Source organism: Monodon monoceros, unplaced genomic scaffold (assembly GCF_005190385.1).
Source record: "Monodon monoceros isolate NGI ecotype Baffin Bay Population unplaced genomic scaffold, NGI_Narwhal_1 Super_Scaffold_5, whole genome shotgun sequence".
Taxonomy (NCBI): domain Eukaryota; kingdom Metazoa; phylum Chordata; class Mammalia; order Artiodactyla; family Monodontidae; genus Monodon; species Monodon monoceros.
In genome coordinates, this window is record NW_021703782.1 from 78,484,793 (window position 1) to 78,507,330 (window position 22,538).

At 47.7% G+C, this 22,538-nt stretch overlaps 1 protein-coding gene across 1 annotated transcript in view; it reads left to right on the forward strand.

The window, feature by feature from the left end:
• The window catches only part of FRMPD1 (FERM and PDZ domain containing 1), an 84,371-nt gene extending 62,897 nt beyond the window's left edge, over positions 1-21,474 (forward strand). The window contains exons 7-16 of the mRNA XM_029203219.1: positions 1,877-1,972; positions 6,526-6,651; positions 7,761-7,880; positions 8,729-8,865; positions 9,908-10,034; positions 10,178-10,273; positions 12,039-12,221; positions 13,038-13,185; positions 15,420-16,226; positions 18,967-21,474. Coding sequence (XP_029059052.1) covers positions 1,877-1,972; positions 6,526-6,651; positions 7,761-7,880; positions 8,729-8,865; positions 9,908-10,034; positions 10,178-10,273; positions 12,039-12,221; positions 13,038-13,185; positions 15,420-16,226; positions 18,967-21,347 — 4,221 coding nt within the window. The 3' untranslated portion in view covers positions 21,348-21,474. The remainder of the gene's footprint in view (positions 1-1,876; positions 1,973-6,525; positions 6,652-7,760; positions 7,881-8,728; positions 8,866-9,907; positions 10,035-10,177; positions 10,274-12,038; positions 12,222-13,037; positions 13,186-15,419; positions 16,227-18,966) is intronic.
• The last annotated feature ends 1,064 nt before the right edge of the window (positions 21,475-22,538 follow it).

The following is a 22,538-nucleotide window of genomic DNA, read 5'->3' on the forward strand; positions in this document are numbered from 1 at the left end:
ATAAGTTTCAAGTTCAACATTGTGATTCACAATCTTTAAAGGTTATATACTCCATTTATAGTTATTATAAAATTTTGGCTATATTCCCTGTGCTGATCAATATATCTTTGTAGCTTATTCATTTTATACATAGTAGTTGGTACCTCTTAATTCCCTACCCCTTAATTCCCTACCCCTACCTTGCCCCTCCACCCCCTCCCTAGTGGTAACCTCTAGTTTATTCTCTATATCTGTGCGTCTGTTTCTTTTTTGTTATATTCACTAGTTTGTTTTATTTTTTAGATTCCACATATAAGTGATATCATACAGTATTATCTTTCTCTGTCTGACTTAAGGAAACCAACACTTCAAATATGCTTAACTTTGCTAACCGTTAAAGAAATGCAAAGGAAAATATTAAGAACTGCTACTTAGTAAATGAGCACAAATAAAGAAAAATGTAAGCCCTGATGCCAAGAAAGTAGCTACACTCATGTACCAATTGGTGGCTTTGTAAATTGATTTAATCTCTGAGAGTAGAAGAAAACAAAACTTAATGAATGCCATAAAAGTGGGCCAAGGACCACATTCTCATTAATTTAAGTCTATAACATAATTTAAATGCAAAAATCCATGTAGTTAAAGATATCTGTTTTACTGATAGATAAATTGCAAAAAATTTGAAAAAATGTTAAATGTCTAGGGCAGAGGAATGGTTAAAGAAATTCTGATATTTCAACTCAACAGACTCTTTATAAGTCCATTAAAATTATAAACATTTAAACATTAAACCCACATGAAGAAGTGTATATGTGTTGAGTAAAAATGCACATAGAATCGTGCATGTTCTATTCGTGTGGCTCTCTAAAAGCTATTTACAGGTATAGATAGAAATTGGAAGAAGCCTTAGAGAAAAGCCTTAGTTTTGTGATGATATAATGGATGTATTTTTTGGTAAATCACAAATAATAAAGTATCAAGGAAAGCATGTCATACTTGGGAATTCCAAAGATTAAGATTTCTAAATACCCTAAACCAGAGTAGTGAGATGACAACATGCGCGATGTGAAATCCCTCATCCCTGACTGAGTGTGAAATGGCACGGGGATATGACCATATTCCTTTTTCTTCCATAAAAGTACTGTGGTTTAAAAAAAAAGTTATGTAGAGTGATGAATGTGAGTCTTGATTAAATGATACAAGTGGCCTTATATTTAGAAGATACAAAATTCTCATCTGAAAAAGGCTGTCAGGTTTTTGAAAAAAGATGGTAAGCTTCTAACCCAGGTGGGCTTTGTACCCAAACTCTTTGCAGAGATTAGAATTGGGGGCAGTTGTTCTCATAAATCCGGAGTGATGGTTGGGATGAGTAGAGACGGAGAGCAGCCCTCTGCCCTTTGGTGTTGCTTTACTGTAGGGAATGAAATAGTAAAATGTTGAGGGGGCTCTGAGGGAGCAACCTACCCCCCCATTTCACCCAACCCCACAAGGCACAGTGCAAGAATCTCAGAAAGGCCCATCTGAGACAATGTGCATGCTTGTCACCTGACTTGCCAAATTGCATCCCATAAGGGCGGCAACCAGCAGTGAAGTGTCAGCTGATGGCCGCGTGACATTGTACAGGCTCACACAGTGCTGTCGGTATGCTCATGGCAGGGCTCACTCTTCACCGTCTTCCAGTTCTAGTGGCTATCCCCGGAACAAAGCATGTCTGTATCTGTGTGGCATAGACCTCATCCATTAGAGAAATCTCCAAATGTCAAGAATTAATCTACAACGTGGTGAGGAGGTTGGGGAGAATCCTGCTCTCCTCACCAGGCAGGGCCAGGGAAGCTGAGGATCTGTCACACCCAGGGACAGGAAGGGACAGTTTCAACGCTACTCTTGTGTTTTCCAGGGTAATTCTCTGCTGTGTATGCCCAACGTGCTCAAGGTGTACTTGGAGAATGGACAGACCAAAGCTTTCAAGTTTGAGGCACACACGACTGTGAAGGTATTCGGAATAAACTTGAATCTCTTTCCCAGTGAGAATTTGCTGGCTCCCAGGACCCCGGGGGCATCTTGCCAGGCAGCTACCTTGGTGATCTCACAACCACCATGGTCTGAGCACCTGCAGTAAGCCAAGCACTGTGTTATCTCATTTAGTTGCACAAACACCCAGCAAGCTGGTATTTTAATCACCGTCTTGCAGGGGAGGAAATCAGGGCTCAGAGAGATGAAGTACCCAATACAACTCATAAGCTTTCACCCTTAGCCACTGGGATTCCCTGCCTCTTGTATGGGACTCCACCTGCTACCCAAAAGACTAGAGTCGCTAAAATCTCAGGCAAGGTGTGCGGGCAGGTCCAGGCCCCTGTGAATTCTATTCTGGATGGAAGTCAGTTTGACTTACATTTAACAAGTTCCCCCAAAGGAGATACTCTGAGGCAGGTGGTACAGAAGGAGGTAGAAAGTGGTCTCTGTCTCCCAGGAGCCTGCAGTCTAGTTGAGGGAAGATGGACATTCTTGGAACTCCCAGTAGTCCAGGGCAGGACGAAGTAAGGGCTGTAGGGAGAGGGACAAGGAAGTGCTCAGCACGCAAGGGAAAGAGCACCATCTTTCCATCTGACCATGTTCTGTCCTGTCAGGACATCAGAGAAGGCTTTGCAAGGAAGCTGGACCTGAGCTGAGCTTCGAAGGGTTTCTAAGACTTCAACAAGCACAGGTGGGGACAGGGTTTTTGAGGGGTTAGAGGATGCACATCAAACTGAAGAAGTCCCATGAACTAAGGCAGAGAGCCAGTAAGACAGGCATTGCCCAGGAAGCAGTAAACCATCCCACAGGACTGGAACACAGGCCATTTTCTCATGGGAGGGTGGGAGACGGCACAAGCTGGCTGGGGACGGCTTCAAATGGCAGGCAACGGAGTTTGGATTTTATCCATAGACAATAAGGGATGGCACGATAGTTTCTGAACAAGGAAGCAAATAGTGTTAGAGGGAGGCACCAGGGAAGAAGCAAAGAAAGGAGTTGTTCAAACATTAAAAATCGTGTAAGAGTCAACACTGAGCCCAGCTCTTCTGATACTGGGGGAAGAGCAGGTTCAGGTGGGCAAGTGCAGCTATAGGTACCGGACAGTAGCCAAGATACACACACACACACACACACACACGCACATGCACTTGAGTGCACACATGCATACTCAATGCACGCACACACGCCAGTGTTCCCTGGCACCTCCCTTTGGCAGTTCCTAGGGCTGCCCCAAATGCTCTATCCCGTTCTTATCTTGGTGTGACTGAGGAGAAGCTGGAGAAAGCCTGTCTGACCCTGGGAAGCTCAAACCCAATGGAGGAAGGGAGGGGGGAATGGATTTGTTCAGAGTTCACTACATGTCTGGCACTTCCCTGGGTACTTCCTCGTGCACTATCTCACTTAATGCCCCCAGTAACCTTGTAAAGTGACAATTATTAACCTACTTTTCAGATGAGAACACTGGCCCAAGAGATCCCAAACTTGTCAAGGTCATCTAGCTCCTAGCTGGCTTCCAACTTGGTCTGTTGTCTCTGAACCCTGCACTGGAGGTGGCCACACTGCCATTCTGCATGAAAGTTGTGCAAATGCGTTAGACAAGGTGTCTACTTCTGTCATCTTTGAGCAAAGTGCATTGGAATGGAGGGGATGCTTTATTTAAAGTGAGTCCCCCTTTGGTGGCCAAAAAGACTTCGAGATGATTTACACACACCGCAGGGGAATTAAAGCCAAGATGACAGATGGAGTTGGCGAAATGGGCAAGGAGTTAGCTGGTATAATACTGGTTAATTTTACTTCCCTGTAGTAGCCAAATTTTTAAAAAGCAAGTCTTTTAGCTCTTTATGACAGAGAAAGAGGGGGGTATGTAAACAAATCCCCAAATGGGTAAAAAAGGGAAAAACCACTGTCAGGTCATCAGTGACTTCTCTTCCCCACTGCCTTATCAAGAGAAGCAAATTTCTTACATTAAAAAACCTCTTTCTCTAAATCAAGGAATATAACATGTCATTTGACCCAGTGAACATTTAGTGACTCTTTGTGTGTGCCGGCAAAGCTGTTGATGATACAGAAATAATTTATGCCAGGTCACTCCCTTAGGGAGCGTAGAGTCTTGGGGTGGGGCTGGGGTGAGGAGATGAGACCTGGGGTTATTTCACAAGGAGACTGTTGTGGGTACAGTGTGCTCAGAACCAGGAAATCGGGACGTGAAAATGGTGTGGTGTGGGCTGTAGGAAGAGAGAGCTTCCAGCTGGGTGGCAAGGAAAGGCCCCCAGGATGTGATGGCCTATGAGGCCGACTTGGAAAGATGGACAGGAATGGGTCAGGAGTGGTAGGTGAAGACAGCTTCCCGGGCATGTGGAATGACACCAACAAAGATCCAGTGATGGGCTTCCCTGGTGGTGCAGTGGTTGAGAGTCCGCCTGCCGATGCAGGGGACGCGGGTTCGTGCCCCGGTCTGGGAAGATCCCACATGCCGCGGAGTGGCTGGGCCCGTGAGCCCTGGCCGCTGAGCCTGCGCGTCCGGAGCCTGTGCTCCACAACAGGAGAGGCCACAACAGTGAGAAGCCCACGTACCGCAAAAAAAAAAAAGATCCAGTGATGGGAAAGTTTGGCAAGTATATGGGGCTTGCGAGCAGGGTACATTGGAAGAAGCAGCAGAAGATAAAGTGGGAGAAGTGGGCTGGCACCTGATACTTGAGAGCCTTGAATATTAAGCTAAGGAGTCTGGATTTGGGCTAGTGGGCCATGGGGACCACTGAATATTCTTGAGCCAGGGAGAGCATGAGAAGTACAAGGCTTAGACAAGTTTCTCTAGGTCAGGGGTCAGCAAACTTGTTCTGTAAAGAGGCAGATAATATTCTAGGTTTTGCAGGCCATGGGGCTTCTGTCATGGTTACTCAACTCTGCCATTGTAGAGAATGGGCATGGCTGTGTTCCCATGTAACTTTAATTACAGAAACAAGCAGTGGACCAGATTTGGCCCACAGGTGACGGTTTGCCAACCCCTGCTCTAGATGCAAGGTGGAGGTCAGATGGGTAGCAGGGTGGGGTCCTTAGGGCACCACTCAACAAAGCCAGGAGAAATGTGTGAACTCAAGCCAAATGGAGAATGGAGAGAGGGGACAGAGTCCAGTGAGGGGCTCTCTATCATGGCCAGCTCACAGTAGGCATTGAATTAATGTTGTTGAGTTACAGAAGCAGATAGACCTTTCAGGACTTAGTCACTGGTCAGTTATGGAGGGCGATGGAGCAAGTGGGAAGAGGATTCAGAATTGGGAGCCGTGAGGAGCAGGTAGCACCTGATGGTGTGGCACTCACTAAATCTGAGATTCTGGCAGGATGTCTATGATGAGTCTGTGATGATTATTTATTCACTGAGTGAAAGTTTATTGAGCATCACTGAGTGCCAAGCTTTGGGGATATAATGGAGCACAAGACAAGCAAGGTTCACATTCTGGGGAAGGTTAGCATCTAGCGGCGTAAATGACAATAAGCAAGAAAACAAACATCAGCAGCTAGCATGTATTGAACACTTGCCATCTGCCAGGTGCGATTCTAAATGCCATATATGGGGAAATTAATTTACCGCACACAACCCCTGAGAGAGGTGTGAATATTATGACCATCTTAGAGATGAAAACATTGAGGCATAGAGAGAGTAAGCACTTTATCCAGGGACACACAGCTAGTGAGTGGAAGTCTAGGTCTAGAGCCCATTCACTTAACTTTACTCTACTGTCTTATCTATTACTAGAGAACAGAGCTGTCGTTGAAGAAAATCATATCCAGTAGTGATGAAGGAAACCAACAGGACCTGGGACAGAGAATAACAGGGGCAATCCCATTTAGACACAGCGACCAGAGAAGTTTTCTCTGAAGAGAAAGAAACAGCCTTGTGAAGAGTGTGGGAGGAGTGTGCCTGGCAGAGGGAACAGCGTTGTGAATGCCCTGAGGCAGCAAAGCCCTTGTGATGACAAGCGGCCAACTGTAGTGAACGAGGAAAATGTGGCATGGCAACTCTGGGGGCACAGTATTAATTATCATGCCATCCCATCAGCCCCTCTAACTAGGCATCCTTATCCTCCATTTCATAGGAAGAAACAGGTTCAGAAGTGTCAGGTTGATTTCCCGTAGTTACATAGAGAGTAGGTGGTGTGATTCTTTCTGGTGAGCAGTTGATGATGCAGACTCCAGAGAGAGGATGAATCTGGAGACCTTGAAGAGAGGCATAAGGCCCCAAAGGATAGCTTCAGCCTTTCGAGTAAAGCAAGAGAGGGTGGCCGTATGGGTGGTGCTGGAGCCTTGAGGGAAGGGGAGCGGTGAGTGTAGGACCTTGAGGGGCAATGAGAAGTCCCACATGTGGCCCGTCAAGATTTGGCTGCCTGCGTTGGCAGTGGACCCGGTCAGTGTAGGCCTTTCTCTCCCTAGCTGCACCGAGGAGCAGAGGGAAAGTGAAGGGAGTCCTCCCTGCTCTGTGCCTGAACGTGAGGGCTGGCCTGTTCCTCGGTGACCCTTATGCCTCTGTGCCTGCAGGACATCATCCTCACGGTGAAGGAGAAGCTGTCGATCCGAAGTATGGAGTACTTTGCGCTGGCCCTGGAGGAGCAGTACAACATCTCACGGCTGCATCTGCTGCACGAGGAGGAGCTCATCCAGCAGGTACCACCTGCTTCTGCTCCTGGTGAGGAGATCTGGGCTGGGCAAGCTGCACGCCTCAGCCAGAACCTTTGGGTATAGGGCTGAGTGCATCTGCAGGTTTGATGCGCTTTCTTGTGCCCAGAAGGCACAGAGCTCACTCAGCCTGGTTTTTGTATGAGGTAGGCAGGCCCCTATTTTGCAGACAAGGAGACAGAGGCTTAGAGAAGTAAGGTGACTTACTCAAGGTAACACAGCCAATAGAGCTCTATCTTTTGCTTCCAATTCTGATGACCTTCCTCTGAACCTGCTGCCTTTGAGATGTCAGGGAAGCATCTGTTGCTGTGTCTAAGCCCTTTTTGTGAGACTTGCCCTCTGAGCTCGTCCTTGACGGCAGGACAGGGCTAACACAGTCAGTCCACCTGTACCACTCAATCTTTCAGCCACTCAGTGATTTGTCATACTAGCTTTTTAAAGCCAAACACAGGTCAGTTCCATAATTTTTAAGAAGAGAAACAGCATGAGCAAGGCATGAGCTCATGAAAGCCGCTCTGAGCATTCTTCACTGCAGATGAATTCCTACCATGGTCACTCATCTTCTAATACTGCTGCTTACAAACCTGTTTTTAAATCACTTCTGTTCCATTAGCATTTGAAAAAGAAATCAAGTTAAATCACTAAGATCATTGAAGTGAAAAAGAAGTAAGGTACAGGAGAGAGAGAGAGAGATATACGCGCGCGCACACACACACACACACACACACATACACACACACATAGATATGTATATATATAATGTATAATATACTATTATTTGTGGAAAAGAAAAGAATGTACATTTATAGGAGCATATATACACATAGACTGTCTCTGGAACAGTATATAAGAAACCAGACCCAGAGATTTCTTCTGGAAAGGGGTTGATGGGATCAATGGGAAACTTTGCTCTTTTGAGCCTTTTACATTTTATACCCATGGGAAAGTTAAATCGGCGGCAAAGGTCTGCACTGACTGGGGAAGCACTAAAACTGAAATCTCTGGGGACTTTCATTGTCTTTTTAAAAAAGTTGTTTTGTGGAATAACTGTGAGAACAAAAGCCGAAGGTGAATCGTGTCTCTCTTACGCATCCCAGGTGGTACAAAGGGAAGAGTCACATGAGTACCGCTGCCTCTTCAGGGTGTGTTTTGTTCCCAAGGACCCCCTGGACCTCCTGAAAGAAGACCCAGTAGCCTTTGAATACCTCTATCTGCAGGTGACCCGGTCTGCCCTTCCTAAAATAACAGTGGTTGTTCTCGAAGGGGGCACATTGGGTTATTTTGAACATGAGCTCAAGGCAATTAAGCAGCTCCCTGGTAGGGATTATCTTTATCTGAGGGAGAGTGGGTCTGATTATCCCTCAGCATTCCTTTTTATGTTACTGAGTTGCTATGTTAGGAGATTTGCAATATATTAATGAAATTAAGGCTTAGTCCTCAATGTAGATGATACATTTTCTAATACCATTTAGGATCTTTAGAGTTACAGTTTTTACTGCTAAAAGGGGCATTAGTACTTCAGAACCTTACTTCAGAAATGATGAAACTGGGTCTTGGAAAGGTCACATAATATGCCTGGGTTCCCCATTTGGTGGTGGAGCCAAAAATGGGTTCCTTGACCTCCTAGCCTGGTGTTCCACCTGTTCTATTTCCTTAGGTGAGGTTTATTACGTCATTTTTATTCTGATGAAAAAATCATTTGGGAGACATCACCATTTTACAGATGAGATAACTAGGTGTATTGATTGTCCAAAGTCTTATAAAAATGGTGGCAGCAAATAATAACAACAACAGCAGCAGTACTTTATATTTGAATAACACAGCGTCCCTATACCTGCTTTCAAATGCATTATCTAATTTAAACCTCAGAGAAGCCATATAAGGTAGATGTGACTATCCTCATTTATCAAGGGGAAGTACCAGTGCGCAGTTAGTCTTAGTCAAGTAACCAAGGTCACACAGCCCAGAATTGGCAGAGCCAGGTCTCAAAGCTGCCTTTCACCTGAGAGAACAAGGAACACAATCTGTTCTTGTTTCCCAGTTCCTCTGATCTAATCTCTCCTAGAGCTGCAGCGATGTGCTCCAGGAGCGCTTTGCCGTGGAAATGAAATGCAGCTCTGCGCTCCGGCTCGCGGCCCTGCACATCCAGGAGCGGATCTACGCATGTGCCCAGCCACAGAAGATCTCTTTGAAATACATAGAGTGAGTGGCAGGGGACTTCTGTGTCCCGCCAGCAGCAGCTGTGTTGCATTTGTAACTTGGCTGGCCCTGGGCCAGGATGGCCGGATTCACAGAAAGCTGATAGTCACCCACCTACCCATCTGCCTGTTGTCTTCCCATTCATTTCCCTCTCCACCCTGTCCAACCCAGCCTGGCTTCCCCAGATATCAGAACCTGGCTGCTCCCTCTGGGGCAGAAACCAACTCCAGATGGAATGACACAGGATACCTTTGTTATTTCCCAGTTCCTGGGAGGATGTCTCGGGAAATCAGTTGACAACTTCAGCATAAAGCTCTTCTGAGGGCAGGAATGCCTTGAAGATTCATTTGGTGTGAACCAGTTGTGTTGCCTTAGATTCCTATTAGGATAGTTTCAAGTCCTGAGGTTCTGATACCTCCTGATTCTCAGCTTAAAATTTCACCTTGCTCTGTGTGGTGTCACCCCGATTTGCTAACCTCTTGCCTGAGCATCAAAATCGGATGGGGAATTATATTTTAAAAAATAAAACAAATCCTTGGCCTTACCCCTGATATACTAGGTCAAATCTCTAGGGAGTGGTACCTGAGAATCTGTATTTTTAATGAGTTTGTTGGGAGGTTTTGAGGCTGTTAGCCTGGCATCATTCTGAAGCATGGCCTCAGGGATTCACAGGTGCTATGTGTTGCCCCATGAGAGTGTGCTATACAGGTGTGATGAGTAATGAGCTCCTAGAATGACCATGGGGTTTAATTCCTGAATGGCTGGTTTTTGTGGAGTGTGTATGTGTTTGAATCTATGGATGGATGGATAGATAGATAGATAGATAGATAGATAGATAGATAGATAGATAATCACACACACACTCTTCATGTATATATTTACATACACTCCACAAAACCAGCCATATATATCTTCTGCTGAAAAAGAAGCTTATAATTACAGTATTCTTAGAACACTAAGTACTGAATCAAATATAATTATGCTCTTCATTAGAGTCAAGTACACTGTAAAAATGGGCCTCCTTGTCTCCAATGTCTTGTGGCAGGAAGGATTGGGGAATAGAGAACTTTATATCTCCAACTTTGCTACGAAACATGAAAGGAAAAGACATCAAGAAAGCCATCAGCTTCCACATGAAGAGGAACCAGAATTTGCTGGAACCCAGACAGAAGGTAATGTAGCCACGGCCCTTGTCGATCACACAGCTGTCTGTTGTGAAACCTCAGGGAAAGAATTTTCAACATTGACTGCATTTTAGACAAATGAAAACTCTGACTTCAACAGTCTTTTTCATTTTCTTTTTTCCTTACTTAAGCAACTTATTTCTGCTGCCCAGCTACGTTTAAATTATCTACAGATCCTTGGGGAACTCAAGACATATGGTGGGAAAATCTTTAATGCTACTTTAATGGTATGTATTAAAGAACTGTGGGGTCCTATCCTTATAAAGGTTGCAAGAGGTTCTCTGAAGATCAATGTATCTGTTAGCCTAAAATTCCTGAGGACTGGGTCATGGACTAGAATTTGTTTGGGAAACTAAATATTACGCCATTAGGGAGTGTCTATCAAGACATTGCTTAGAGCCAGCTCTCTGACAGATGCTGGGGGAGGCAGAGCTGAATGAGATGTGATTCCCACCCTAAAATGATGGAGCAAGGCACCCAACAAGACAAAGCAAAGCCACAAGAGGCACAGGACCATTGCTGTGGGGTTTGATGACAGAGGCCACCACTGCTAGCTTCAGGTTGAGTGGGGAAGAAGGGGTTAAGGAAAGGCAAGAAGGTTGGATTTGGCCAGATTTCAGTACAGAGGAAAGGCGTTTTGAGGGCAGGGTACTGTAAGAAGTTTACCCTGGAGCTTTGGGTATATGAAGGTAAAGAGGAAAAAATGGAAATCACAAAGGAAAGATAAGAATGTTAGACTGACTGCCATGCTGGGGCCCCGATTGTTCAGAAGAAGGGAAGAAGTAAGGGGTGGAAGGGTGAGAAGGGAAAAGAGAAGCAAAAGAGCCCCCTGCTGTGTTACCCATTCCTCCCCTGGCCTGCTTTTTGGAGCCTAGGCCTAGAGCTGTGTGCTTTGCTGCAGTCAGTGATGGGGGGGTGTGGCCTAAGGGAACTCTCCCTCACCACTCAGTCAGCCCCAGAACTCTCCAGCACAAAGCCAGACAATTTACCAGTTTTATATATATAGTTTATAATAGCAAAACTCCTTTCAGTGCATTTGGTGTGCCTCTCAGTCATTTACAGCAGTGATGGGTCAATTTAATCAGACTGCTGACCTAACAATGTAAATGGAAAAAGAGAATCAGTGTTTTGAGAGAAAGGAAGAGCATCAGATAGTCAGAGGAAGGGAAAAATAGATTGAGTCTTTGTACAAGTAGAGGACTAAATGGTAGAAAAGAGACTAGATCACAGCAAGGAAACTTGAAAGTACAAGAAAAACTGCCCACTTTTCCCAAGGGCTAAACCTGCCCTCTGCCAACTGTCTAGGTCCCATCCCCAGCTCCTCTTTACCTTTCCTGTCTAAGGAAAGAGCTGGTAGTGGGAGGAGAAACCAACCACGTTGAACTGGCTCAGGGTGCTTGCTGGGCACTGGAGGTTACAAATGTAGATACATGCAGACTCTGTTGTCAGGGACCTTAGCATGGAATATGACTTAAATACAAAAAATTACAGTAAGAAGTCTTACCTCAGTGCTATCAGAGAAGTGCAGAGGATATGGTGTGAAAACAACACAGAGGAAAAGGACTGTTGTGGTTTGAGGAGCAGGTCAGGCCGATGTTTTCTGTAGGCAGTAGGTTTTGATGGAAGCTTTTAAAGAAGGGTCAGGATTTCAGTAGATAGTGATGACAGGCAAGGGATTCCAAGAGGAGGGCACAGCATGCATATAGGTACATAGGTGTGAAACTATATGGTTGTGTTTATGGAACAGGTCAAAGTCCTGTGGTTTGATTCTCTATTGTGAAGTGTATTATGGGAGATAAAGTTATACTTAATTTATCTGTAGATGGGGCCCAGGTTAGGCTATCATCTAACTTGCTAGTCTAGGGGAGTGGTGGTAAGGACCTGAAATAAGAATCAAGGGGTTTGCAAAGAGAGGTATCATGTCCTACATGTATAATGTATTTTTTCACTAGCTTGTGAATGGAAACTAATTCCCTTTCCCGCCTTCTGCAGTTACAGGATAGAGAATCCTACATTGCCCTTCTAGTTGGAGCCAAGTATGGCATTAGCCACATTATCAACAGCAAACTCAACATCATGTCCACGTTGGCAGAGTTTGCAAACATCAGTCGTGTAGAGCTGACGGAAGAGTCTGAGAAAGTGAGCATGGTCAAAGTGCATCTTCAGAACATCAAGGTAATACGTGGGGAAGAGATTTTTGAGTCCAGCGTCTGGAATCTGGGGCTAAATATTCAAGGGTAGTTTATATGAGTTTGGATATTAAGAAAGTCTAATGTCCAACATTTGCTTAAGAGGTGGAATTGTCCATTCTGTCCCATCAAAGGGAAAGTGATGAACAGGGTGCATTTTCCTGGACAGGTCCTAAAAGGTTTTTTATATAAACTGAGCTGGACCATGTACTTTCCTGATGGGTTCAGAAACTTAGATGGGAGCACCAGAGGGTTTTATTACATGCATGGGACCAGAATGGCTGCCCAGGATTTTGGGTGGCAGCAGTTAAAATGGGTAAATGGTGTGGGGTACTTCCTGAGCCTCTCTGGAAGGTCCTACAGTTATCCTGCCTTCCTTTGATTTAATCCCAACATGCTCAGGGCTGGTGCTTCATTATTCTTATCCCCCTATCCTCCTTCTCTACTCGCTCCTGCTTCTTTTCCTTTTCCAGGTCAGGTCTTGAAGGGGCCCCATGGTATGAATGAACAGGGTAGGGTGGTTGGGATAGGGGGACAGGAGACATTGTGGAGATTGGATGGGAGGATCCCACTGTGCATGTGTGAGTGTGTGTGCATGCATGTGTGGTTGTGGGTGTGCACACGTGTGCACACTCATTTCAAGTCTTGTAGATGAGAAAATGGGACACCAGGGGGCCTGCCTGTGGACCGTGGCTGGATTTAGTTGGAATCTTTCACTGGCGCCACATGGCCTTGTTGCCAGTCTTCAGACTATCTATCCCTTAGCCTTTTATAAACATAAGAGCTCTCTTTACTTTCAAAGGTTCTGACTTTGCTGCTGGAATCCAACAGTGCAAAAGACCTAGCCTGCCTGATTGCTGGGTACTACAGGCTATATGTCGACCCAGTTACCTCCGTTTTCCTCTGGCCGGGAAACAAACAACAGGTTCACCGGGTATCCGCTGAAGAAGGTGAGGCGCTGAGGCTTGCCCCAGTAAGGACAGGCCCACTTCACTACCTTGTAGGTCAGGGCAGCCTAAAAAGAGGTGGTACATTGAATGGATCTGAGACTCCAAGTGGAAGTAAGCAGTTGATCTTTCCAAAATCCTAAATAGAGAAGCTTTCTTTGTACCTGAGAGTCCCCTAAAGCCAAAGAAGGCTTTGGAAGGTCTCTGATTCCCTGCAGTATTTTCTAAACTCATCTCTAAGATCCACTGCATTTTATCTTTCTTTGCCGGTAAAACAAGATGTCAGTTATTTGTTCAGAAAATACAGCTGACCTAGCTTCTCTTCCCATTCCTGGGCACTCTTTTGCATTTTCTTGAATTATAATAAAAATTCTCAACCTCACATGTTTAGAAGAAGGGGGTACCTGGAGATAGAAGGGAAAATCATATGATGTAAGGAATGAAGTAGGGGAGGCCAGATGAGATGAACATTTTCCCAGGCCAACTCCCAGTTTCTACCAGGCTTTGCTTCAGCACTACTTTTTTTTTAATTGGGGTATAGCTGTTTTACAACGTTGTGTTAGCGTCTACCGCGCAGCAAAGTGGAGTTCCCTGTGCTCTACGGCAGGTTCTCATTAGTTATCTATTTTATACATATTAGTTCGTGTATATATGTCAATCCCAATCTCCCAATTCATCCCACCCCCCCTTTCCTCCCTTGGTGCTTCAGCAGTATTGATGCAGCATTTTCCCAGTGGTTTGCTGATAAATGTTTAACAACTGTCTCTGCAGGGATAAAACAAAACAAAACAGAATTCTAATTTGAAGCAATTGCCTATTTCCATGGCATAAACACTCCCACCATGACTAATTTCAAGCCCCCGATGTGCTGTCACTGAACACGAAGGTGGGGAGAGGTGCTCAGTAACGCACCATTACATGGCATTTCCTCCATGTGGATAAAATAGGCATAAGTAGTCATAGATACTGGATGAGACTAAAGTAAAATAATTAGGAAGTGAAGATTTTGTGTGCTTGTTACCTTTGTCTTTCACACAATTTATGAACAAGGGATGATACTTCTGAATATGGTCAGGGAGACAGCGCCCCATGGAGTGGTGCTGTTGTGGAGGCCTGCTGGGGGCGCAGGGCAGGCGGCAGTGGTCACAGGAGGCCTCCAGAGCAGGAGGTATTTGAAAGAGGTCATGAAGAACATGGTGGAGTTAACCAGGCAAAGAAGGGAGGAGAGATCCTTTGAAGCAGAGGGGACACAATGGAGGCATGACATGAAGGGTAAGGTCGTGATGTGTGAGAAGCTTCCTGTAGTGGCTGGAGCATGGGAAGGCTGCAGTGGGTGACCAGGCTGCTGAGAAGGGGTGGGGGCTGCACTGTGACAGGGTGACAAAGTTGCTGAGGAGGGGTATGGGCCATCCTGTTAGAGGGTGACCAGGCTGCTGAGGGGATCAGGGCCATCCTGTGAGAGGCCCCAACCTTAGTAGGAGAGCTTAGGTGCTTCCCTGTAGACAAGAGAAACCAAAAGAGAGTTTAAATAGAGTGTAATGTGATCAGAGAGAAGTTTAGAAGGATCACACCTGGAGGCTTATGGTGCATGAGAAACTGGAGACCTGGCTCAATGCCCCCCCAACACTCTCACCATGAATCCCTCCCAAGTGCCAGCAGTGGATGACTTTTAACTTTCCTAAAAGCCCTGTGGCACCAGTAGGTCCCTAGGCCAGGCTTCAGAATGGTGCCAGCCTAGCAGCCTCAGAACCCCCAATAAAGTTGCTAAAATACAGATTCCTGGGCCTCACTCCCTAGATATCAGACTCAGTTCATCAGGGCTAGGTCCAGGGATCTGTTCTGTTTTGTTTTTTTAATATGATTCCCTATCTGATTTTGATGCCCAGTCAGGACAAGAGAGCTGAGAGTTTTAGGAGGGCCTTAGGAAACCAACTAAATACCCAGATGTTTCCATGGACAGATAGATCTTTTTGGATATGGAGGTAATCCTGTCTCCTTTAGTGGTTGTTCAGATAGATGTGGGAAAGGAGACTTGACACTGTGTGGAGAACATGGAATTTGGAGTCCCATGGACCCTGTGTCAGTCAGTGTAGCATGACCTGGGCCTGTCACCCTTCTGAACCTCAGTCCTCTCATCTGGAAACTGGGAGGGCAGGCAGAGAGGGGGCGGGAGGATACATAAGCATCTGCCTGTCCCCAGATGCTGTTTTTAACCCTTGGTGTCTCCTGTGTTTCAGGCTACGAGTCCAGGGCATGCAGTGACTCCGAGGAGTCCTCTGAAGTGGACTGCGTGTTGGAGCCCCTCTCTGACAGACACCTGCTGAAGCTGGGCCCCTGCAGACCACTTGTAGAAGAGGAGCAGCCTCCTGGGGACAGCTCCACGCCTGAGGTGGCCAAGAAAGGCCCAAGCACCTGCGGGGCTAGCAGCAAAACAGACAGTGCTGAGTCTGAGGCATCGGACTCGGCCAACACTGAGAGCCGAGGCTGCAGGACCAGTGGCTCAAGCGAGTCCATGGATGCCCTGGAAGAGGATGACCTGGACGCCTGCTCCTCCAGCAGCTCCGGCTTCTTCCACCTGGGCTCAGTAGGCTTCCCAGAGAATCTTGATTCTGACAGCCAAGAGGAGAGAAGCAGGATCGAAACCAGTGGCTTTCTCTGTCTCCTGGACCTGGCTCGGAGAGCCAACCCTGAGTGCCAGAAGACAGAGTTTTCTGAGAGTCCCGCTCCTGAGACCTTCAGCTGGGGACCGGAACTGAGCGCGGTCAGGCTGGACCCCAGGATGTACGAGGGCAGCCAGATTGACTACTACAACCTGTGCACCAATGTCTCCCCCGCCAGCCACCTGAGTGACAGCTCGGACAGCACAGCTTCCCGGCAAGGTCGGGGCCTGGCAGCCTGGGCCCAGCAGGGAGGGCCTGAGGCCCAAGCCAGCTCCACGCTGCAAGCGCTGGCCCTGTGCCTGCCGCTGGCCTTGGAGGATGGCAGTTCGGATGAGGAATACTATGATGCAGCTGACAAGCTCACACCCCCAGATGCCTCCTCAGGTGAGCCCTCCCTCACAGGTCTGTGGATTGTGCAGGCAGCTCCTCAGTACCCACCGGGGTCAGGGGCCAAGCTTGATGGGAAAACAGGTAGGTAAAGCACGGTCCTTGTTCTCTTTTGAGGTGGACCAGCTGGGCTCAGTGGATCACATTATGGGCATCCCGACTTCAAGTAAGGGCTACAAGGGAGGTTCAGAGAACTGTGGGCAGGCAGAGATGGGTGGCATTAATTCAACAGTGGCAATCAGGGAAGGCTTCCCAGAAGAGGCAGCAAATGGGCCAGGCGTTGTAAGATGGACAGAATTTACACAGAAAGAAAAGGGTTTGACAGCCCAGCAGAGGGAAGCAGCTGTGCCACTGTTGACCCCAAAGCTTTAAATGAGGCCTTGAAACAAAAAGAACCTAACTGACAGGCTGTTGGTGGCCGTGAAGGGACCCGGACATAAGGCAGGGGGATCATGTTTCTTTCCGGATCCTCGTCCCTTCCTCCACAAAGGGTGTGGGGTGTCTTTCCACACAGAATGACTTCCTAAGCTCACCAGAGATCCTTGCGGGACATTTACACACACACACACACACACACACACACACTCTCTCACTCTGAACTCTGAAGAAGAAAATTGGAAAATAACACACAGACATTAGGGGTGACCTACTAAGAGCTGGGGAAGCTGCAGCCCTTTTCTTTGTTCCAGCCCTTTCCTGTTGTGCCCTGCCCTCTAGTGGTTTCCCGTTGCTCGTGGGAGAAAGGCCAGCTTCTTAGCAGCCCCTGCAAGGCTTCTTGAGGCCCTCTGTGACATGGCCTCTGCCTGTTTCTCTCCTTCCCCCTGAGCCCTGTCCATGCATTCCTGCCACACAGACCTCCTTGCCATTCTTTAAAAGTGCCCAGTTATTTTCTACTTCCAGCCTTTGCACATGCTGCTCTTTCCACCTGAAACATTCCTCATCCTGATCTTTGCTTGCTGATGCCCATCCATCTATCAGGCCTCAAATTCACTTCCTCTGGGAATATTAACCAGACTGCCAGGACTAGGGCAGGTCTCCCCATCCCTGTCACACACCCTGGGTGCTTCCTGCCTGGCACTTGGCACTGCCTGTAGTTGCATATTTATTTGTGCGATTTTCGTATTGATGTTTCTCTCCTTCACTAAACTGAAAACTCCTTTGAGTGTGAACTGTGCGTTTCACACTCATCTCTGTGTCCTGGCACATAGTGCCTGGCGGTTGCTGCTAAATGGATAAATGAATGCACTCTCCACCATCTACCCTGACTTCGTTAACCAACCTAGAAACCTATGGCCAGATTGTGCCCTGCTTCCCACAGAACCCAGCCAACTGCCATCCATGCCCCCAGCCTTGCCCTTCTGGGTCAGCCATTATGCTAGAGGCAAGATGGGCGTGAGACAGACCATCAGTCAAGGCCTTCCTTTATGGGAGTCCAGTCAGGGATATAAGGTCCACACTGGACACTCCCTCTTTTACAGAGAGCCAGTGAGGAGCTGGGGAGACAGCCCAGACCTGGGACTCCTGAGCCTGGGGTCTGGTCTGGCCCCTGACTCAGTGTGGGAGCCTCTCCCTTTTTAGCCTTCAGAAACACCCTTGGTCAGTGGCTGTAGGTGGCCTAGAGCGGCAATTCCAAAATGTGGCTGGAATTCCAAAACATCGAAATCACCCAAGGGACCTGTTTAAAATATTGTATATTCCTAGACCCCAGCCTCAGAGATTCTGATTTAGGAGGTCTGAGGAGCAGCCTAGGATTTGATGAAGTTTTTAATAAAGTTCAGCCAGGGTGCAAAACACTGGTCTGAGTCTAAGAGCCCCCTGATTCTCAGGTGCTAGCCTGTGATCTTAATTCCTTCTGGCTGATTCCCAGGACTTCTTCACAAAAGTGCATCTCCTTGCAGAAAGATCCATCCTGGTATGTGCAAGACCCCTCATGCCCATGACTGAGAGTCACAGCCACTTTTTGTCAAAAGAAAGCTCGCTTGGGACCCTCACCCATGTAGTGACAATCATAGCAATGACAGCACTGGCTCCCTTTAGTGAACACCCATTAGGCACAGGCCTTGTGCCAGGAGCTTGATACGTACTAAGTCATCTAACCAGCATGGCAGTGCTGATCGACACCACTGGTACTGACTGACTTGGGTTAATGTAAGCACGGAGAGAAAGTGTTGAAAGGATGTAAGATAGCTTAGAGAATTGCCAGCAGAGGTGAAGACCTGGTTCAGACACAGGCAGCAACCAGATCGGGGGTGGGATAGCAGGATTCTTCATTGTACTGTCAGGATACTGTGGCTGCAAAGAACGGGCTCTACTGTTTTTTGTGTGTTTTTTTTTTTTTTTTAATCAATGTGTTTGAGTTTGAAATTTTAGGAAATTTTGTGACTGACTTTCTAGGTCATAAATCTGACCACTTGGCTGATGTGGATAGGGCCCCTTCATTAATAGTTCCAGCAGACTGTAACCACTGGGGAGATGTCATTCCCCAAAAGGAAGTTGGGGTACTGTGACCAAAAGATAAGGCAGTGGATCTTGGGCAACCAAGAACCAAAAAAGGTCTCCCACGGTGATCATCCCCATCTTTCAGAAGAGGAAATTGAGGAGCTCAAGGTTTAACATGCCCACGGTTACACAGCCCAGCCAGGATTTGAACCCAGGCAATCCTGAGTCCTGAGCCCAAGATCTACAAGTCTCTTTGTTGTTGTGCTTTTCACGTTCTTTTTTCTTTCTTGGTTCTCAGGGCTCAGAGCTGCTTCTGCTGCAGGAACCAGTGCCACCAGCTCACAGAATAAGGCCAGCACTTGCAGCCCTGAGGACAGCCTGAATCCTGAGCCAGGGGGAAGAGAGCCAAGCAGAAGGGGAGGGGTGAAAAAGTATGCCAAGACCCTGAGGAAAAGAAGGTCTTTCCTAAAGACCGACTACACCTGTCAGGTCTCATTTCCCCTGATGCCATCAGCCTCCCTGGAGAGCGTGGACGACGTGTGCTACTATGACCGGGAGCCCTACCTGGCCCTCAGTGCACCCTCCCCAACTGTGTCCTGTCTGCAAGACGTGCAGGGTGAGCCTGGCCTCCTGGAGACCAAGGCCCTGGGGCTGCTGGCTCCCCTGAGGGAGACCAAGAGCAAAAACCCAGCCTCCCGGGCCATGGAGATGGAGCCAGAGACCATGGAAACCAAGTCGGTCATCGACTCTCGAGTGTTTTCTATTTCTGCCATTCGCCTCCGGATTGACCCCAGCCATAAAGAGAATTCTGGGATTGCCCCTCTGACCGCCAGTGTTGCCAGTTCCCCAGAAAACACTCCTCACAGTCCCAACGCAGGCTTATCTGGCCCAGATACGGCTCAGGTAGGGCTTCCCCAGACCTCATCTCCATTTCAAGACTCGGATGGCAGTGCCCCCCGAGAACTTGCCATGGAGCTTGGGGACAACACCTCCTCCCTCTCCAGTGCTGACTTGAACCCAGACAGAATCTGCCTGACCATCAGCCCAGGGCCACATAATATCTCTCAAGGAGACACACTAGAGCTGGGAGGCGTCCAGATAGAAAGAGGACTGGGATCTCTGTTTACAAATCACATGCAAGAAACTGCCCCCCAGGACACAGGGTCTCTGTTGTCTCCTCGAGACAGGCCTAGAAGTGGTGAATGTGGAATAAATTCAGAAGAGAAGATGGCTTCTTTCCCTACGAAGGAGGAGCAGCAAGGACAACTATCTTTGGAACATGATAGAGAAGTTACAAACAAAAATGGCACCAACTTATTTCATGATGAATCTGAGAAGGATCCAGGTGACCCCAAGGGTGACGTGTTGAATGCTGTTCAACAGACTGTTGGTGTCAGTGGTCCAGCTGGTGGCATGGTAGCCTCCCTCTCCTTGGAGACTCCTGTAACAAGGACTGAACAGACCCCACCACATTCCCCCAGAGACCCCCAAGGACAAAGCAGAGAAACCCCAGGCCAAGCCTGCCAGGCCCAAGAACAAAAACTATTGGCAGAGCTGGATTTAGACCTGGATTTCTTGCTTAGGGACCAGACCATTTCATCAGCTTTCCCTCTGGAGGTCAAGGCACAGCCACCTAACCATGTGATAGGGGAAGATACCACCCCTAGGGACACTCCTCAGCAGGTCTGTTTGAATCCAGGGCCTTCTCTGCCAGAGCCACTACCGTGTTCTCAAGAGGAGCCCCACTTAGAAAGTTCAAATCATTGTTCACTGCCAGAAAGCAAAGACAAAAGCCCTAGCATGTGCCTTCCTAATGAGAAGTCTTTCCTGTGCTTTGCCCCAGAAAGCTATCCTAAAGTTTCTGCCAGTCTCAGGACGGCCACATCTTCGGGGTTTGCAGGCGTGAATGAGACTGTGGCCCCTAGAACTGGGATGGAGCAGTGCAGCTGCCAGTTCTCCTATGCCACGTGCTTCCGTGGCCTGCAGCCAGAGACGGAGGAGGAAGACAGGGGCCTGGAAGCACACCCCACAGCCCCCCTCACCTCACCACCCTCTGCAGGAGGCCAGCTGGCCCTGCCCTGGAGGCCTGCCCGGGTCCACAGCTGCAGCACTGAGCCCCTGTCGAGGAACAGCCACATCTGGCCAGAGTACTGCGCCAGGGCTCTGAGACAGCTGAAAGCTGCCCCTGCCAGCACCCCCGAGGGCTTCATCCAACTCACGGAGAGCTTGCTGGAATTAGAGAACATTTTAGAAGCTTCCTGGGGAAATGGGAACATGCACCCTCCCGAGAAGTGCACCTGGCACTTTTCTGAAAGCCGGAGCCGCCTCTGCATGGGCTCCCAAAAGCTCCTGTTGAGCTGTCAGCACGTGATCAGAATGGACCAGTCCCCCAAGGAGATGCAGGGTGCTGTGCGCGACACCTTCCAGCACCTGGTCCAGCTGGCCGGCCTGTACTTCCAGTTCACAGCCTGCAGCCGCTGCTCCACCCGACACAGAGAGGCAGCGGGGAACCTGAGGGATGTGGTGTACACCTACCACCAGTTTGTGGAGGCCGCTAAGCTCACCTGCGAGAGAGGCTACCATGACCTGAGTGTGAAACTCTTGGCCCGTCAGTGTACGGCCCTCACAGCTGCTGTATTCTGTTTGACCCAGAAGTTCTGGTTCTCCACTGCCCTGTGAGAGGGCCAGTTGGCCAGACCCCCTGCCCTGCCCTGGACACTTCCCTGAGCAGCTCCTACCATTCCTCTGCCCACCCCTCTCAAATGTTTATTATTTAGAGTCTTCAAATAAACTGCTGCTTAATCTTTGCCTGAATCATACAGAGTGATGACAAGTTTGGGCCAAAAGCATCCGCTCATATTTGTTCAACAAACATTCACTGGCTTCTTCGTAAAGATGAGTAAGACAAGCCTCTGCCCCTGGCCAGGATGCTCACAGCCCCTCTGGGTGGGTACAGATAAGCAGATTGCCATCAGTAATGTGTGTACCCTAGGAGGAGCATACCCTGCGAGTGTGGAAGCAAGAAGCCACAAACTGTCCCAAGAAGGCAGGGATGAGGGAGGAAGGTGGAGCCACTGAAAAATTGTCTTGACTTCTCACATCACACTGATTTGGCAATAACCTCTGCAAATAGGAGTGAATACTTGGGATATTTGATAGATTCCACCTTCACAAGTTTTGGTTTGCAGCACCTGCGCCTGGAGGCCTGGTATTCTTGGCGGCCTCGCTGCGATAAGCATAGGTTGCCACTAGGTGGCAGTAAGCACCTTAGTTGCCTGGCCCCCCATATCCAGGTGTGTGCTCTGTGTGTTACCTGAAATTGACTCCACCCTCTATCCGTTTTAAATATCTAAAAAGGCAAACATTAAAACCCTGAATTAGATTTGCCTTTTTAAGAATAATATTAGAGCAAAAGAAATATATTCACAACCTTTCTCACTAATTCCAGTAGAGCCATTTAATCCCTGTTAATCTTGGTGGGACCTTGGTCGGACATGCTACTTAACCTCTCAGTGCTTTGGTTTTCTCTTCTGAATATTGGGGATACTAGTGCCTGCTTTGTAGGGTAGAAATCTAGTAAATACTCAAAAAAAGTTAGTAATAATCCCCAAAGTTTATGGATTCTTCTCCTAGTATGAAACCCTTCCTTGCATTTTGTTTTCAGACTCCAGGAAAACTGACCTGAAGACAGCCTTGGGAGGTCTTTTTCCCCTGGCTTTTCTGTCCAGGCAAAAGGTGGTTTAGACACTCACTTTGGGCTATCAGAGTTTACTCAAGCGGTCCTCCTGGGGCTCCTGATCAGTTGTGGGCTCAGTGCTTCCTCTGCAATTTGTCTCCTCTAAGGTTCCCTGATTTCTCTCCTTCACCCAG